We start from the raw sequence: 19,513 nt of genomic DNA on the forward strand, positions 1-19,513 counted from the left end.
TAAGACCATGGCAATTCAATATTAAAAATTAAAAAATATTTTTAAAAAACCCTAAAGAAGTAAGAAAAAATAATTAAAAAAAAATCAAAGGGAAACAAAAGAAAGCTTTTACAAAGCAACATTAGAGGATCAAAATTTCAAAAGGAAAAAAAAAAAATCACCTCCAAAAACTGTGAAAAGGACCTCTCTTTCTCTACACCTTGCATTGTTAATCTCTGTTTTTATTATTTTATCATCCTTAAAACCAAATTATTTGTTTCCATTTCCTTTTGCTAATTCAATGAAATAATAAAAAAAAAAACCCACCAGCAGCCACCTTTTGATAAATCAAGAATCAGATTTTCAATCCACACACATTGACAGCCGTTGGATTTGATGACTCCGACGTTGACATGTCGCCGGCGTTGCTAGATCCTGGAGGAGCCGCTTCTTCAACTCCCAAAGGTCAGGCTTCTTCTGTTCCTTTTACAGTGAATTCTTTTGGGTCTTTTCCAGTTTCTCAACCTAAGCTTTCACCAGAGAAAATGAACCCATCTTCTAGTTTTGGTGTTGGAGGTGATTTTAGTTCTGGGTTTTCCAATTCGACCCCGAATAATCCCAATTTTAGCTTCAATACACCTTCATTACAGCAACCTTCTGGGGGCCTTGCTAGACCAAGGCTTGTCAAAATTAGAAAGCAATTAAATTCCCACACGTTAAAATCTTCAGGCAATTTAGAAACCCGGGTAGGCCCCGGTTTTAACCCGTTTCGGCCTGTTTCCAGTGTTCCCCACCTGAATCCATCTGATGGGAGCGGCTTGGGTGAGAATTTGGATGGAGGAGTTGTGGAGAAAATGAGCAATTTGAGAATTGGGAAGAGTTGTAGTTTTGATGATCAAAGTTTAGTTTCGAAGCTTCCGGATGATATAAGGAAGTTGAACATTGAGGATGGTTTGAAGGTCAATCAGAGTAATGAGAATGATGGCAATGTAGGTAGTTGTAGTGGAAGAAGTGTGGAAACCGAGAAACTTCCAAATGAGTTGACGAGGAAGTTGAATATCAAAGGCAGTGAGGATGTTGATGGCGGAGCTAAGAAGGATTTTGTATTTAAGGGTAGTAGAAAAAGTAGTGATTCTTTGGTTGGAAGCTCGACGGATGCACTTCATGATGGAATTAAGAATTTGAACATAAAGGGGTCTCATGATAGTAATGCCAATGAGAGAGATGGTTTTGTCTCTAGAAGTAGTAAAATCACCAGTCATCTTGGCGGGGAAAGAGAAAAGGTATTGTCAACTGAGATGGAGAGGAAGTTGAATATTGGGAGTCTAATGGGAGATTCTACTGGTCAAACAGATAGGGGATTTTCTTCTTCGCTAGTATTTGAAAAGGATGTGCAAACTGAAAAGTTGGGTGATAAGAAGCTCCATGAATTTGGTAAATCAGTTCACAGAAAATCTACTTTCCAGGTGGCAACACCGGGTTTATATCCAAGTAGTAAAGTTCCTATGGATCAACTGATAAATGATATTGGACCTGGTGAAGCTGCAGCATCAACAACTTTGTTTTCATCTAGTTCTATGCATTTCCAGCCTGGTGCAAATGTCTTTGGCATGACTTCTGATCAACCAGATAAGAAGGATGAGTTTGGTTTTACAGCCAAACAAGATCGTATAGAAACACCCTTCGTGGAATTCAAAACTCCTAATCCACGGACAAATATATTCTCGGGCTTAAACAAAAAATTGGAATTCAATGCAAAAAGAGAAGCTGGTACAACCACAAAAGTCAAGAAAAGGAAGGGAAAGTTGAAGCAGCCTGCACCAGTTCAGTTATGTCATGGACAAGATTTTGTTTCAAGTAAAACTGCTACACAGGATAATGCAGAGGCTTCTGAGTCTTATTCACCAATGGATGTCTCACCATACCAGGAAACACTAGCTGACACTCAATGTTCAAGAGAATCTTCTGTAGCTTCAGATGTGTGTTTCAGTCTTGATAACAAATTTGCACCCTGTGATTCACAGCCAGCAGTTTCAATTGATACAATAGATGAGGATCTGGTTGCTGCAACGCAACATATGAATATAAATGAAAGGGAGGAGAAAGATGAAAAAACAAAAGAGGGTTCTGGAAATGTTTTTGATAAAAGTGTTGCTGCTGAAGCTCCCCAAGAAGATTCTGTATCTGGTGCTGAAACTGAAAGCTTTATATCTGCAGCTGAGGAGATAGATTATAACATTGATATTGTTGTTAGTTCAGCTGAATCTGAAGCAAGTACAAGATCAAATATTGAGAGGCAAGATAGTGATGCTCAGATGTACTTTGCTTCCCCCTCTAATCTAGAACATATAAGTGGGTTTGGCTTCACATTTGCTGCATCTTCTTCTGCTCAAACTCAACTATCATCATCCAAACGCCACCAGAAAAAGAAGAATTTGGCTAAAATTGCTTTTGATTCTCCTAATTCTAGTTTGAATGTGAGAATCCCTTATGCATCATCCTCTGTACAGTTTTCTCCTTACCCTGGAGCTTCATTGCATGTGTCCCCTGGGCAAGACCAGAAAGCAGATATATCTACTTTGCAAAGCAAGGTTGGAGAGAACTCTGTGGTGGACAAAGGACCTGAGGTCAAGCATGAGCCTTATTTGACTGGTGCAAGCACTGCAGTTCAGGAATCATGTGAAAAGTGGCGATTAAGGTTATTAAGTTTTTGATAATTTACCTTCATTCTTTTAAAAAGTTCTATTTTCTGAGTAGATTAATTGTTTTTATGCTCTTATAGATCATACTTGATCCATCTTGTAATTTGATGATGTGACCTCTTCATGCTTGATTTCCTTCTACTGATGAATCCATTTTGTTTAACTGACATATATCAGGGGAAACCAAGCCTATGCTAATGGGGATTCATCCAAAGCCGAGGAATATTACACGCAAGGGATAAATTGTATTACTCCAAATGAGACATCAAGAAGCTGTCTTCGGGCATTGATGCTGTGCTATAGCAACCGTGCTGCTACACGTATGTCTCTTGGAAGAATGAAAGATGCAGTAGGAGATTGTATGATGGCGGTCGCAATAGATCCAAAGTTTTCTAGGGTTCAGCTTAGAGTGGCAAAGTAAGGCTCTACATTTCTTTCCTTTGCTTTAATTTGAGCCACTGCTGTTCTGGAGTTGTATGTATTTCTGATTCAAAGGTACAAATTCTTTTCTATACTAACCTTATTCAAGATAGAGAAAAAAATTTTGTTTTGAAAGTCTTTGTTTCATGAGGATTTATAAGTATTTGTTTCAAATTGTTCGCAGTCGCTGCTTTGGTGCTCTTTTTGAAACTTAACCTTTCCATTTAATTGCCCTTTTGAAGTGATTAAGAAACGTCATTTTGTGCAGTTAAATTACCAACTACATTTTCCATTTTCTACATAATCTATTTTAGTTTGGAATTAATATTTCTCTTCATTGCTATCCAGTTATTATTGTTACGCTGTTAGTTTTGCTATTAATTTGCATGTCAGTGCTATGATTTAAAGTGCAAAGCTGGGTATAGTTGTTTTGATTGTTGTTTGTTATTGGCTTTCTCTTTTCTCTCCTAACTTGGGCTTCCTCCTTATTTCTTTTCCTTCAAGTTGCTACCTTGCCCTTGGGGAAGTTGAAAATGCAACGCAACATTTCAGGAAGTGCTTACAATCTGGAAGTGATGTTTGTGTGGACCGAAAAATTGCAGTGCAAGCCTCTGATGGCTTACAAAAGGCACAGGTACTTATTATTATTATTATTTGAGAGGAACTAGTATCTTATCAGTATTCTTTTATTCAAGTCTATTTGGTTTGTGTTAATTGTAACATTAATTAGGGTTTACAATTTATTCTTTAGATCCATAAAGATCAATAAAATTTTGAAATAGATCCAAGTGAATAAACTCATCTGGTCTTCATTTGAGCTCATGCTACTAAGTAGCCAATCTTCTTTGAATTATGGCTGCATATGGGTTAGTATGTTGTGGTTTAAATTTTCAATGGATTTTTGAAGTCAAATAAAAATGTTCCATTACAGAAATTGAAGCTGAGCCAAGTCCTAGTCACTTGAAAGGATGAACCTAAATTGACTTGAAAAGTTTAGTTTGATTTTTCCATTCGTTTAGGATCTTCAACTACATGAGCCCAAATTTTATGTACTGGATCAAGAAAATGTGCCTTAGCTTCTCATATATAATATATCATTGCAGTCAGATTGATACAACTGTCAATGATTATATAGCAAATATATATACTCCTGGTCAGCAAATAATTTCCAGTGCATCTGCAAATGAGTCCAAAATTGTCTTTAGGGTTTAAGGAGCCAGGGCGCTTTGAACAAGTATAAGAGCTTGACCCTTCTTATTTTCAATTGTTGTTCCTAAATCCACTATATGTGACATAGTGGAACCTTTTATCTTTTGGTTGGAAAGAGCTTGGTCATTGAAAGAGATGCTCTTCTTCTCCAAAAGTAGTTCAGTTGATCATAGCTGCCCCTGCCTAATCTCTCGATGATACTCATCTAGGAGGAATTGAGAGATTTCAACTTTCTTGAAAATCTTTTGTGTTTCTTTTACCAATGATGGATGAAAATAATACACAGTCAGCAGCTTCAGGGGCAAAGGTGATGTTGAAATTAAAATGTAGTGGACTAGTAAAGTAAGCTTAATTGTTCCACGTAGACAACTTTAAAGACGTAATGATGCATCTTAAAGAGTTAGAAACATTGCTATTCTCTATTATCAACCTCTGTGCTTAAATTAATTAAATTCCTGGCTATATGCTGTTTTTCAGGAGTTTTATTGCTATTTGCTATATTATGGACCCAGCCGTGTCTGAATTAAAACTTTCTTGCAAAAACATCCTTTTTTTTTTCTATGTGTGCATGGGTCTTTGCATGCGTGTGGGTATCTGGTGGTGGTGGGAGTTTACATTTTGGAAATTTGATATCATTAGCAGGTGGAAGGTGTATATTATGAACCCAGACATGTCTGAATTAAAAACGGTTTTGCAAAATCATCCCTTTTTTTCTGTGTATTGGTCTGTGCACGTGTGTGCGTATCTGGTGGCAGCGGGGGTTTACATTTTGGAAACTTGATATCATTATCAAGGGGAAAGTGTATAATTATCTTGATATCCCTCTTTTCCTGCATTGTATATTTAATTTTAGCTTTGGTGGATTTAATGATACTTTTTTTTTTTGTTTTTATGTTTTCTTCCTCCTTTCTTTACATAGTTTCTTAACCTTGATAAATGTTCAGAGCTTTTTCAAATTGTTTATTTTTCGGCTTCACTCTGTTGATTTATTTGCAGTGATGATAATCTGACTGATGAGTGGTTTCCTCTCTGGCAGAAAGTGTCTGAATCCATGCATCGGTCTGCTGAACTTTTGCAAAGGAGAACATCTGATGATGCAGAGAGTGCTCTGAAATTAATTGCCGAGTCCTTGCAGATTAGCTTGTACTCAGAAAAATTACTTGAAATGAAAGCAGAGGCCTTTTTCATTGTATGTGTATTTTTGTTGATGTATAATTGTCTAAATGAGAAACTTCTGAAAGTCGATAGTTTACTGTCTATTTAAGCATATGTTAAATCACAGGAAGATTGTTTGGAATTGTAATAACATTTTTGCAATCTGGCAGCTGCACAAATATGAAGAGGTAATTCAGCTGTGCGAGCAAACATTTGATTCTGCTGAAAAGAATTCTCTTTCATTCAATATCAATGGGCAACTGGCCAATCTGGATGGTTCTGGATTATCAAAGGACTCTACATTTAGAATTTGGCGGTGTTGCCTCATCTTCAAATCTTACTTTCATCTAGGAAAGCTTGAAGAAGCTATTGCTTCACTGGAGAAGCAAGAAGAATTGCAATCTGCTACAGATAGGTAAATTCACTGCCTTCTCATTCAAAATATTCTAATTTATGTGATGGAGTACAATAATTGTTGCACATTTTTTAGTCTGTCCAGGGATGGAAGCAACAGTTTGGAATCATCAATTCCAGTGACTGCTACTGTACGTGAGCTCTTACGTCATAAGGTATTTCCTTGATATGCTTTTAACTCTAAGAAACATTTTATGCAGAGTTACGCACAACATTGTGCTTTTGTTGGTGTGATTGGCATTTTTTTTTCTGGGAGGCAGTGGGATTGACTTTTGAGTGCTGCAACTCATAGGTACATATAAAAGCATTATTCCTTTACATACTTATAGGGGATTTCAAAAACATATTGCTACCTAAATTGGTGGGATTCACATTGAGTAATACTTCATTGGAAATTGCTTTTGCTACTTGCTTTGGGCTTTTTGCTTTCAGAAGTATAAAGCAAAAAGATGTGTTTGGATACAAAAGCAAAAAGATGTGTTTGGAAAATTAAAAATTTAAAAAATAGATGTTTTTGGATAAATGCATGATTTTACTGCTATATAGAACAATTATATCAAAATTGGTGTTGTGTGTTGATCAATTGTTCATTTTGAATCAATTAGGATTTTTCCTTCTCCTGTATTCTTTTTTTTTGTGGGTACACATCTTTCTAGTATCTCTTTTACTTTATAGCAACTTTTGAGGAAATAAAAGGCTAGTACTGAGAAGTTGTAACAGCAACATCCAAATGGTGCCTAGAAAATTTGTGCCGTCCGTTACCTTTCAACTCTAAATGTTATTTCTTTCTTTTTGTCAGAAGTCTGATATGCTTTGTGGTGTATAGATTAAAATTTTGATATTAATGCAATTATTTCTTTAATCTCCAGGCTGCAGGGAATGAAGCATTTCAATCAGGAAGACACTCAGAAGCTGTTGAACATTATACTGCTGCTTTATCTTGCAATGTGGAGTCACGGCCTTTTGCAGCTATTTGTTTTTGCAATCGTGCTGCTGCATACAAAGCACTGGGCCAAGTCACTGATGCTATTGCTGATTGCAGCCTTGCCATAGCACTTGATGGCAATTATTTGAAGGTTTTTCTCCAAACTGATAAAGGCATAATTTCTGTATGGTTTAACATAATTGTCACAGGCTAAGACATATGCCCTATAGCCCTTCCACTTTGTTATGCATGATTAATGATTATTAAACTTGCTTCTCTTTAAGTCATGCTTTAGGACATTTAAGACTGTGACTTGTGCCTCCTAGCACTTTAGTTTTCAAATTCAGTTAGTTAATGCTGTTTTCTTTTATTTCTTTGTTTCTTTTGGAACATCTTATCACTTTGTTCTAGCCTTGCTGTTACACACAAGTGAAAATGCATCTACCAAATGCCTTTTCTAGAACTTTTTCTTATCTGTTGCTTAAAATGGTGGAATTTCTTGTCCTCTTGTTTGTTAAAAACAATATATGTTTTCCAGAAGTTTCTTACATATGGCAGAGTAATCTCAGCATCATATTGTGTTGTATGGATCTCAAAAATAGGTATTTGGCGGCTATGGAAAGTGATTGTACAAATTTTGTACTTTGGGTTATCTATTTTACAGATTGCCTTTTAGACATCTATTGCAAATTTTCAATCCTTGCAGATGTTGCTTTCTGAATGATTGGAGCCCTTGGGCTATATTATTTGTTGTATTTTTATTTACTTTCAGTGCATTTTCCCTGTCCCTATTATTTTCTCTGGGCATTTCTTCATGATTTTAATTATTGTTTGTTTACCCCATGAATTAATTTAGTTTTCTATTTGATGGCACCATAAAAAGATGTGTGAGACATTTATTCATTTGATTATGTAACTAATTAATCTGTAGATTTGATGGGTAGCTATGTTAATCTGATTTTTCATTTTGCTCATGCCTATGTCATGCTCATTGGACACTTCATAATTGAAATGAGTACGAGGATATAACCCAAAGAATAAAAGGAAAACTTACATAAACATTTGAATGTACTTGTGTAGGACATGTACACAACCATTCCCGAGCCCAAGTCCGAACAATATAGGTGGTCAGAATTTGTGTGAAATCCACACATGATTTTAAAATGATGTCTGTGGAGAGTTCCTTTTTTTCAAAAAATATCAATTCATTTTGGAGAAATTTTGTTGCCTTCTAGACAATAACTTTCTTGGTAACAAATTTGTTTGTGTGCACTTTTGCAGGCAATTTCTAGGCGAGCCACTTTATACGAGATGATTAGAGACTATGGGCAAGCAGCCAATGATCTTGAAAGACTTCTTTCCCTTCTCATGAAGCAAATGGAGGCAAAGACCAATCAAATTGGAACATCTGACAGATCAATGAATTTGGCAAATGACTTGAGACAAGCTCGTATGTGGCTTTCTGAAATTGAGGAAGAAGCCAAAAAGGAAATCCCTATGGATTTGTACCTTATTTTGTAAGTTTCCAATGCATCATGATCTATATGAACATGGATCTTGAGACTACTTTCTTCTTTGGCTTAATATCAAATCATTTGTTAGCTTTTCCTTTAGGATTTTTCAAATATTATTTCCATTCGTCTTTATTTTTATAAAGATTATAAATTTATAAAAATTTAATAAATGGTTAGTAAATTAAAAATTTCGTGAAGGGATTTTAAAATTTTCCATTCATCCTTGTTTTTAGCCAAATCCATTCATCTTTGTTGGACAACGTCATAGAAGAAATCTAGCAAGGTTTTTTATATTTTGTTGTCTATTTGTCTTTCCCAGAGCCATATTTATGGATTATGGATCATTGAACTTTATTTGGATTAACAATAGTTCTTATTGTAATTGTAACGGCAGAGGGGTTGAACCATCTGTTTCAGCAGCAGAAATTAAGAGGGCATATCGGAAGGCTGCTCTTAGACATCATCCTGACAAGGTTTCTTATATCTGCTGCTATATGCATTTTATGAAGTTTGGTGCCAATCTGACAGGTTTCTATTTATGTAGGCCGTCCAATCCTTGGTAAGAAATGAAAATGGAGATGACAAACTTTGGAAGGAGATTAGAGAAGAAGCTCACAAGGATGCTGACAAACTATTTAAGATAATTGGAGAGGCCTATGCAGTACTTTCAGACCCTATCAAGGTATGTATATTCTCATTCTCTACGTCTATGCCTTGCTTAAGGTGCATTGTAATACCTTTATGTTTGTGGTATATGGAACTATTTATCGCCACGTAATTGCTAGCAAAGAGTGGTCAAGTTACTCCCAGATTAGGTTTGAGACTTGCTCAATGCAGGGGTGTGCAAGTCACCAGCATACTTTAAAAGGCAAACAATCTTGGATGGGGCCTTGTAGAGGCAGGACAGTGGAAGTCCCAGTCATTCAAATTGGCAGTTAATAGGAGATCCTGGGCAATGCATAGTGTGCCATTGGACATTTTGTCCAACCTAAACATAAAAACGTATCTTTCTTCGCAGCGGTTTCATATTTAAGTAATGCATTTAATAGGATTCCCTGTAGGAATTAAAAAGTGAAACAACAGTCGCATTTCCTTCCTCTGCTATGCATATCATTCTGTCAGAAAGCCATATGATAACTGGCAGTCTAATTGTTTCTTCTTTCATATTGCTTTGCTACTGGGCAAATATGGTGTTATCTTGCAACAATGACTTTCTGCAGCGCTCAAGGTATGATCTTGAGGAAGAGACAAGGAGTATGCAAAAGAAACGTACTGGAGGCACATCCAGAGCTGCTACAGATGCTCAAAGTTATTCATTTGATAGAAGTGGTAGTAGGCGACCATGGAGGGAGGTCTGGAGATCATATGGCTACTCGAACTCCAAAGGATCAGAAGCCACTCGATCAAACAGATATTATTGACAATTGTGTGCCTACAGTTTGAAGAGATTCTTGAGATATCTGATGGAGTTATACAACGATGTTTAGCAGATTGGGACTTGGCTTAGGCACTCTGTGGAAAGGGAATTGACTCGAACCACTGTCCAAGAACAGGTCCATACTTGCAGGATGCTATACCTGATGATTCAAAAGGCTTGTTGAAAGTTCTGAGTAATGCCAGGTCCTCAGAGATTTTTTGTTGAGGTTTTTTCTAACAGTTTGTGAATGGCTAAAAGCTTGAACTAACAACGTTAAAAGTTTGAAGTCTGAAAGACTTATGGTTTGAGGAAATGGTATTCTTGTTAAGAAGAAAAATGGGAAAAGAAAGAAACAGAAAAGAGCTAGCTCTTTCCCATAACCTAACAGAGGAAAGTCTGGACATTGCAAATGTACGGATGACGTGTACAGACACATTGAGATAAATAAATTCAAGCAAGGACCTTCAGGGCTTTGCAGTTTTCTACCTCCGGCCGATTCCAGCTAAATTGGGAGAGCAGTTTGTTTCTAAATTGGTCACAGGCTCAGAGAGAGAGTTGATATCAAAAATTTTTTTTCCCTATACTTTCCAGATTGATTGTTTGATTTCATTGCTTGTTAATGAAGAGAAATGGTGCTTTTCAAATGTATTATATTTATAACACAAATCAAAGATGCTTGATTGTACAGTTTGGTGAAAGGTGAAAGTTTGAATGAGGAGACCTTTGTTTCTCTGTTTTTTGGTTTTCAATATGGGACTTGACTTAATCTTTGTAATCTATCACTGCTCATCTTTTTTGGTGTGATGTTATTTAGTATTTACAAATAATAATTGTAATCTGTTTGGTTTATATAAGATAAAGAAATTATTTGAGTATTAGATACAAAAAATAGCCCTATTAAAAATGCAATGTCTTTAACATAATATTTTGTGTATATTATGTTTGGACCAAGGATAGGGTAGTTGTTGGACTTGGGTTCAACTTTGCCAAGTCTGTTCAAAGCCATACTATTATTTGTGGTATAAAGACATGAATTACCTAAGGAGTCCTCTTATTTGATGCCTAAACATTAAGCAAAAAGTATTGCTAAGCAGTCATGTTTAAAGCTGCAATGGAATAATATCTGACATGTTACTCTTTTATCTTCAACGACCTAGTGGAATCTAGACAGAAGGCTTATTCATAACAGACAATGAATAGCAATCATTCACACTGTTTCCTAATGACTTCATCCTTTGGGATTCATGTAGGCATTTAGATAGAGCATTGTGTTTTAATTCATTTTCTTGTCCATACTGATGTATGACTAGGAGCCCATATCAAAACCATTTCCTGCCCCCAACCTTGAAAACCAAAAGACAATAAGAAAGAAAGAAGAGGGGCAATGGCAGAAAAAACTACTGAAGATTCAACTATATATTCTTTGAATGACCAATTTGTAAATGGTTCAAAGGATACAAATTTCATTACAAAAATAAAAAATCAAGCTCCAGACAATTGCATTTGCTTTCCTTTTCAAAACCATTGCCAGAGCATCTGACATGATAAATAAAGCTCAGTCACAACGATGAACAAGTTATTCATACCAAAAATGGTGACTAGCTACCTCTGCAGCATTGTGGGGAAGCTGAAGCAGGAAAAATGGCCTACAATGCAACTTCGTTTTCAGCATTCTCATACATATATTCCTAATCCAAGCTCTTTTGGATCTGTTTCTACCATCCAGGGTGGCCTATTCACCAAAATGTCAGTTAGAGAGAGAGAGAGATGAATTAAGGTAGAAATTTAACTTCTGGGACATACTTATTCATCACAAAGCTAATTGTTCCTTGTGCAGCACGCTTGAGTAGAACTTCTCTAGCCTCAATTGCAATTCCTTCAGGCTATACAAAATTTTGAACCAAGATTTATAATGTTTAAACATAAATTTGGTCTCCTAATGATATTTAACATTTTCACATACCTCTTCTGGAAACCAAACACCAGGCTGTGTGCTTCCTTCAAGAATTGCTAGGGCGAAAGCAGCTGTGGCAGTTCCCACCAATCTGGAAAAAATGAATTCTGCATACATCATATCTAATTCAAAGCATCCAATAAACCATTTCTAAGAATTATGCAAGACTCAATGCCTTCTGCAGAGAGTTTACATATTTAAGGGATTCTAAGGGCGGAGGCTTTATTGAATATCAAACTTATTTCTAGAATCTTTAAACATACACAGGGAGTCTCCTGTGACTAAACAAAGCAAGTGTATTGCGACCATCTGAGCATTCCAAATCAACCTGGAAAAAACAGAAGAAAATATTCTATTGACATATATGATCAAGACATTAAGAAGCATAAAACAATTATTTGGAATACTAGCCATCACAGTTTGCCCAGTTATTTTAGTATCATACCCTCATTGACACACGCTCACCAGCGATCCCATCAACAGCTCGGACTAGTGGATCAAACAATTGAACCAACTGTTGGACTTTGCTTCTATCTCTCAGAAATTCCTGTAACATTTACTTTAAAATGGGTTTGACTTGTTTAAAGGAGCTAAAAGCATAGCTGATAAATTTGGACTTTGTTTGAGCAAATGAACATGCCAGTAATTTCCTAGTATTGACACATTCCCTTTAGGCGCATTACAGAATATTCTGGCACAGTATAAAATTGCAATTAAAACCTAGAAAGTTACACTTTGCTGCTGCATTTTAACATCCTGTAGGAACCAATAGTTAACCATCGCTAGAAAACATCAGCTAACATCCAATAGTTAACCAACACTAAAGAACATCAGCTAACTTGTTATCACTTCCTCTGAGAATTTAAGGTACGATTGGGAGTTTGGGATCCCAAAATTGTTATTTCTGATTTTCTTTAATTTATACGTTGTGCCACTCTCTAAGCCAGAAAAGTAAGGTTCAAGATCAGGATAGTTTTAGCCATGTCAATTATTTGGGGAAAACATTAGATTTACATATAAAAGCATACTGCAGGAAGAAGCTTTGTCATTGCTTCCATTCCCCAATTCCAGAAGAATGGTGCAGTTCCAAATCGAGCACTGACAGTTGGTACTTCTAGGACCTCATGAGCACTTCGTACCTCAGGTAAATTCCTGATACAAGAAAGAATCCATTGAGTACAACTTTATTGGAGATAAGGCAGCTACAAGGAAATTGAGCCACTCCTCTAAATGACATTCAATGTTGGCTAAGCAGTGAGCAGTAAGCACAGAGAACTAGACCAAAAATGCTACACTCACAGTAGATTCAAGCTACCAAGAAAATGTCATTTGAAACTCAACATATTGCGCTGCGATTTTCTTGACAGTTTTTTGGACTTCAGGGACATTTTTAGCGAATACAAATTTGAATATTATATTAAATTACTCTTAAGTTATTCTGGTGCTCTAAATATGAATGGAAGCTTTTCGTATGGGTCAATTAGGGGATTTGTTTTGCTTGTTCATGATTGATGTTTACTTCTATTCTGTCAGCTAGTTAGGTGAAGGTCACCTATCAAATTGAGATGAGAATGTAGTTGAACTTTGTTTTTCCCATACCGGGTGCAATTGTAAGGAATAAAAGAAAGTTAAACACTTCAACAGGAAACATACAAAGAATGGAGATGAAAGTAAGCAGAGTTTTGAATTCAAAAACTTGAAACTTTATGACAAATATTTAGTAGATTTTCTTGCTGGTGACCCATGGGAAGAATCCTTTCAACCCTGGAAAGCTCTTATTCTCTACTGATTACAAATGGTGGTTGCCGAAAAACAACTATAAAGATTTAAATCTAATCACTTAAAATGCAACATAAGATTTCCTCTAGTTATCATGCAACCTTTCAGTAATTTGAGACAGGGAAACTATGTTGATGCTTCATGAAGTTCAATATTTAAAAAAACGATTGACTAGAAATAAGAGGTATATTTCTCATAAAATGTTTCTCTCATTCTGAAAATTAAGCAAAAATCTACTTTTATAAGTTGTAAGGGAGGATATTTTAGCCTTGTTTGGAATAAAGTAGACATGAAGTGGGTGTAAATAATTTTAGACGCAATCTGCTCCCAAAATGCATTTGGGATTAGAGTGAAAAGACTAATTCCTTGAACCAGTAACTCAGATTTATGCAAGAAAGTTTTCCTGGAGTAGGAGCAGTTTCTTAAAAGAACTTACAACAAATAAACATCTCTCTTCCCAATTCCTTTTCCAAAGTCCACATTGAGCATTCCAGTAAAGGGCTTTAACTTGATTTTTTGTCCTGATCAAACAATACTTAAATCATGTTATGCATCCTATGCAGAAAGGTGGGAATTCTAATCTAAGGAAAAAAGATACTAAATTTTTGTAAAATTTTCTCAATACTCACCTTTATTATATGCAACAACTTCCTCGCCAAGAAGTAAAAAACTGGTGGCTAATATAGTTGGACCAGCACCACCACTGCCTGCTGTGTAGTAGGAGAATCTGACAATGCACATTCACGCAGGAATCACATATAGTGTGCAAAGGAATACATGAAACTGTTATTAGCTATTTGATGTAGTCGCTGATAAAACAAGCAAAGGATTATAATGCTTCAAAGGTGGTACATATATTTTTTTAGCCACCATAACATCATAGTCAGACTAATATTTTCTTTGCATCACAAAACCCTGAAGTAACCAGCGCCATTTTAGCTAGGGGTTAAAGCTTAGATGAGTTAAATAAATATTCTAGTGTATTATTGGTTAGAAACACTTTTACTGGAACATTACTACCTTACCTTCAGTTTTATTCTTTTTATCTTAAATGAATTCCAGATAATAAATATAAGAACAAGAAAAAGAACTTACAGAACAATAAAAACATACTGGGATGTAGTTGAATAAAATGGAAATCAATTCTGAGATGAATCACTCTTGGACTTCGTATAATCATTAGCAAGGTGTAATTACCTTAGCCTTTCTGGCTCCCCCTTACTTTCACTTCTTGCAGCACGAACTAGCTCTGCTGCCATCACTGTCATGAAAAACAGCATTATTGTATGGGATCAAGACAGCACAGTAACCAATGTGACAAGTCTTTCTCTTATAACAAACTAAAGTAGCATCATATATTAACAGGTCTCCAATTGAAGGATTTGGCGCTAGTCATAGGTAATTTTGCCTCTGAAATCACAGCTGGTTTGAAGCTGAAATAAGCCTGGTTTTGATAGGTTGGCAGTGTCACAGAAACCTTTAGACAACCCCCAAAATATCAAACCTAAATATCAGATAATTGCATAGTTAATCCCAGATATATGGAAGAAGGAATCAGCAGGGAGTTTAATTATAAGTTATATATTGTCTTGAGTCAATGACGCTCTGTGGTTTTCGTTGTAATTCAATCCCTTTTAAAGCCAAAGTGTTATGCATGTAAAAGCCAATCATATGAAGCACAAAGCTTCATAGTTAAGTGTATGTTTAATGACATAATTGCTAGAGATTTTCAAGACTTAATAGCAGGATGCAAAAAATCCGGGACATTTATCAAACCAATGATTGCAATTATATGTAAGACTATAAGACTAATAACTTTGGGGGCAGACATCAAACCTTGAAAACTTTAATTTATCAAAAATATTTGTTTTAGATTTTTACATGGTTCATTTTATTACTCTACAGGTATTGATCCTTTGTCTGTGCTCTCACTTGTCTTCAATGCACCAACAAGTTTTGTGCACTTAAACTGTGGACATATAATGGGAATGTTACCATTGCTCACTCCAGGATAGATTCCACCAGTAGTTATGGCTGGAATATTTGCCTCTACTGCTATATCCTTGAATGATTTTGCACGAAAAGCGTAGCTTGTATCATCACAAACATCAAGATATGCAGTCTGTTTGACAAACAAGAATAATTTCTACTTTAGCACGAGTCATGTACTAAAACTCTACACAAGGCCATTAAAAGAAAAAACACAAGAGTACAGAAAATAAAGAAATAAATTCATATATAATAATTACCTTTGCCTCACCTTGGTCTCTAGGGCTGCTTCCAAGACAGTGCACTTCTGTGCCTGCTGAAAAGGTCCTGCAGCATGAACTACAAGATCCACATCTGCAGAGGAACCAGTACAGCTTAAGCATCAGAAGCAAAGGGTAGGCTTGAATGATATAAACTCATTATGTTTTAAATTGAGTACAACTAAAATCAACTAGTTCAATTTCATGAGAATGAATTACGAGTACTACTCTGTGTTCTTCTTTCCAAGGATGTGGACAAGTCATGGTATACCCATATAGTCTGATTTGATTTCACACAAGTCAAAATATAAGTTTTATATTGATATTTTATATGCTATTTTTTGGTTAAAATTAGAAAATTTGAAGTTACGTGATTCTGACTTATTGAATAATCAATGATAACTTTTAACAATTTTAAATTTATTTTTAGGTTTTTGACTCAACTGCATGTAAAATTAATGTATCCTCTTAAATAATTTAAGGTAACCAATATATTTTACTTGGTAAACAACAATTTGAAAAAGAACTACTTGCTTCTCCAATCGCAAAGCCAAAACTTTTCAAGAACATTTTTGATCAAGTAATTTTCAATCCCGTTTTAAAATTTCATTAGAGTTTATTCTAGTCTACCTTTTACAAGTTAGTTCTTTTACAATTTAAATTATTTGAAATACCAATGTTCATTGCATTAATTTTGTATAGCTTGCTACTCCAAAATTAAGGTTCTTACTTAAATTAATTTTGTACTCAGCCTAGGCAATGAAAATTTTTTATGTTATGAGTTTTTTTTTTTTTAATTTGTGTTTATTGTATTAGATTACATGATATATTTTACATGAGGTTTAAGCCTTAATATTATATAAAACTTTCATACCCTCAAACTGAAAATCCTAATTCCGTACTTGGCTCCAACCTTTTGTCCTTTCCAAGATCTAGATAAAGCCATTGGGAGTTAATACCGGAGAATAAATTATCTGATGGTTGATTTGAATTGGTGGAATTTGAACTTGGGATCTCCTTTATTCAAGAAGAGGTGAGGCGGCCAATTTGGTTATGCTATGTTTTTTCCAAGGGGTGTTACATGCATAATACTTTGAGAGATGGAAATCTTAAACAAAAAAGAATGTAACAGCTAAAAGAACATGAAGATGTGAATCCTGAACACACAGCCAACATATAAAACTTAAAAGAATGAGAGTATCCCAACATCCATTTTCAGATAAACTTGTTCAATTTCTATTATGATGTAACATGCACGGATGATATAGATACGGAAGAAAATATGAACAATGTCATAAGAGAAATTCTCACCACTTAAAGCTGCTTCCAATGAATCTTTGTTGTCAATGTTGACTTCTGCAAATTCAGCATTATTTCCTAGTGTAGCCACCATGGCAGCCCCCTTTTCCCTATGCAGTAAATGTTTCCAACAATCAACATTAAGCTAAATAAAAGTGAGGAATTTCAGAAGGCAGGACAAATGCCAAAGACCTGATAGCATTTTTGTTCCCTTTTTATTGGATTGACTGCCTGTTAAATATTGCTTTGAATATCTAGATGAATCTTAATAACGTTTGGAAGGAAAATTTCGATGCCACAGCAAGAAAAGCAAGTCAATAAAGTAACAATGGAACGAAACTAATCTCTTATAAAAGGGATAATCCACTTCAGAATTTAAAAGAACAGACTTCTTGTTTTCTTCCCTCTTATCAGCAAATAAGCATATTCCTCTCTTTATCCCAACCCCCACTTTAAAGATCAGTAAGTTATCTCATTTCTCTCAGATCATCAGCCAAACATCCAAATTATTTGCCTTCAATTCAGGATATATTAAATAAAACAAAATCCCACAAAAAAAAACCTTCATTCCTATTCAATTTCCTTCCTTTTCCTCAACAACCAAGCAATTAGAAAACTGGGTTTTCGCTCTCTAACCTGTTCCTACCGCCGACGACAATTCGAAGATCAGGGCAAAGCTTGGAAAGAGCGGTGGCTGTAGACCCTCCAACGCGACCAGTTCCGCCAAGGACAAGGACCCGAGAGTTCCTTGTCTTGTCCGGGAGTTGAACTCTAGTAATGTTGTCATGTTCAGCAGCTTTAACAGACGCCACGGCAACAGCTGCAGTCTTCAAATGAAGCAAAGATGGCGCCATAACTGAGTTTCTCAGTAGAGAGAAAGGAATGGTTGAATTTAAACGTTGTTCTAAATTTTCTATTATCTCAATTTATCGTTATTGATGACGTGGATGAATCTTTTGCTACTTGACGTGGCTTGTATCTCACCAGCGGTTCACTTCCGAATAATAGGCTACAATATCGTAGAAAGCCTCTCTCAACATTTCTTTTTTTTTTTATTTAACCCAACTGAGCCTTGTTTTGTATGTCATTTATCTATTTCGAATCAGTGTTCACTTAGTAAATTAAATTATGAAATTTTACGCTTAATTGGTGCTTATACAGTACCATGCAGCACTAATTTACTTAATACTTGTCATTAGGCTACGTGCCATCTATATCATCATTTTATATGAAAATTGATATATTTAAAAATAATAAATTTTAATAATTATGTATAAAATAAGAACATAATTATATAAAAATAATATTTTAAAAACTCAATTAATTAAATGTAGTAACAAAATAAAATAGCTTAGTTGATAAATTTGAAATAAATAAATAAACTTTTTTGATGTTTTAACCAGAATAATATGCCCTTCATCTTAAAACCAATGAACTAATATAATTTTCATTCGAATGTGTTACATTTGACATTATTGTTATTATTCAAATGAAAATGATTCAGTCATTGTTTTTCTCATGTTCCAAAGAAATAGTCGGTACTGTACATAGCCAATTAGCGATTGTCGTTAATAAAATGAACAGGCTGTCCCACACTCACATGAAAGCAAAGGTCTAAGCGAGGGCGTTACAATGCCAAAAACCCGACAGCGTGAGTGGTATGACGTGTGCCAGTCACGTGATCACATCATGTCAAAAAATTCGGACGTGGCACGCGGAAAAACGTGAGCGACTCTGCTCGGAATACAAGGTTAAGACCCAGAGGAGGAGGAGGGGCAGAACCGGAAACACAAAAAGACATAAATATAAAAAAGCAAATAAAAATCAGAGGTGGTCCCTCAATCATCGATGATGAGCTGTCAAACTGGGGAAAGAGACACGTGTCGCGTCTTCAACTTAAGGTGGTCCCATCTAGCTGGAACAACTTTACTTAATACCGACACGAGGGAAACGCACGGCCCGTATTTTTACAACGTGCAATTCTTCTGTGGGTGACCACTTCGGTGGGATCTTTTTCGGTGGGCTCCCTCAATTGTGGCCATCAAATCTGAGCCAGCCAATTACAATCGTTGATATTCCTGCTGACCATGGGTAAATGTTTTTCTTAATCAGGAATGAAATTTTGGATACTAATTTTTAAGAAAATAAACTCATTTCTTTTAGTGAATGGTTAAAAAGAATGGTTAATTTTCACTTCAAAATATATTTAAAATTTTTATAAAAATTTAAAAATTAAATAAAAATTTTTTATTATATTCAATCAAATTTGTATATTTTTATTTTATATTAAAGTAATATTTTGATTAACGATAGATATAGCACTAACTTAGCATAAATATAAAAAGTAAAAAAATCATATAATTATGTTATTATATTACATAAATATAACATATCATCATTCATTATGATGTGTTAACACATTACGCGAACAAAATAAAAATATTAAAACATGGTTACATATAATGAAAAATAATAATTTATTTAAATTTTTTAAAAA

The 19,513-nt window shown here is 35.2% G+C and overlaps 2 protein-coding genes across 4 annotated transcripts; one reads left to right on the plus strand and one right to left on the minus strand.

Moving 5' to 3' along the window:
* The first annotated feature begins 78 nt into the window (after positions 1-78).
* Positions 79-10,484, plus strand: TPR16 (Heat shock protein DnaJ with tetratricopeptide repeat-containing protein). 3 transcript variants are annotated; one of them, XM_021422395.1, is made up of 12 exons: positions 80-444; positions 764-2,677; positions 2,859-3,098; positions 3,606-3,735; positions 5,347-5,499; positions 5,636-5,880; positions 5,956-6,034; positions 6,749-6,955; positions 8,086-8,321; positions 8,713-8,791; positions 8,863-9,000; positions 9,539-10,484. In XM_021422395.1, the coding sequence occupies exons 2-12, from the start codon at positions 834-836 to the stop codon at positions 9,737-9,739; spliced, it is 3,552 nt and encodes a 1,183-aa protein (XP_021278070.1). In that variant the 5' UTR covers positions 80-444; positions 764-833; the 3' UTR covers positions 9,740-10,484. The 3 variants fall into 3 exon arrangements, with proteins under 3 accessions (XP_021278068.1, XP_021278069.1, XP_021278070.1); XM_021422393.1 differs by having other exon boundaries at positions 79-2,677; XM_021422394.1 differs by having other exon boundaries at positions 79-2,677; positions 5,965-6,034.
* Positions 10,485-11,120: 636 nt separating this feature from the next.
* On the minus strand, positions 11,121-17,908 carry LOC110413016 (Saccharopine dehydrogenase). The gene is made up of 13 exons (XM_021423716.2): positions 17,653-17,908; positions 17,029-17,126; positions 15,729-15,811; positions 15,464-15,590; positions 14,666-14,729; positions 14,098-14,195; positions 13,905-13,989; positions 12,718-12,841; positions 12,135-12,236; positions 11,953-12,017; positions 11,699-11,780; positions 11,539-11,618; positions 11,121-11,467 (listed from the first exon to the last, which is right to left on the minus strand). Exons 1-13 carry the CDS (start codon positions 17,868-17,870, stop codon positions 11,410-11,412), a joined length of 1,284 nt encoding a protein of 427 aa, XP_021279391.1. The 5' UTR covers positions 17,871-17,908; the 3' UTR covers positions 11,121-11,409.
* Positions 17,909-19,513: the final 1,605 nt, after the last annotated feature.

This window comes from Theobroma umbraticum, unplaced genomic scaffold (genome assembly GCF_002168275.2).
Source record: "Theobroma umbraticum cultivar Fairchild unplaced genomic scaffold, ASM216827v3 scaffold_95.0, whole genome shotgun sequence".
In the NCBI taxonomy this organism is placed as follows: Eukaryota; Viridiplantae; Streptophyta; class Magnoliopsida; order Malvales; family Malvaceae; genus Theobroma; species Theobroma umbraticum.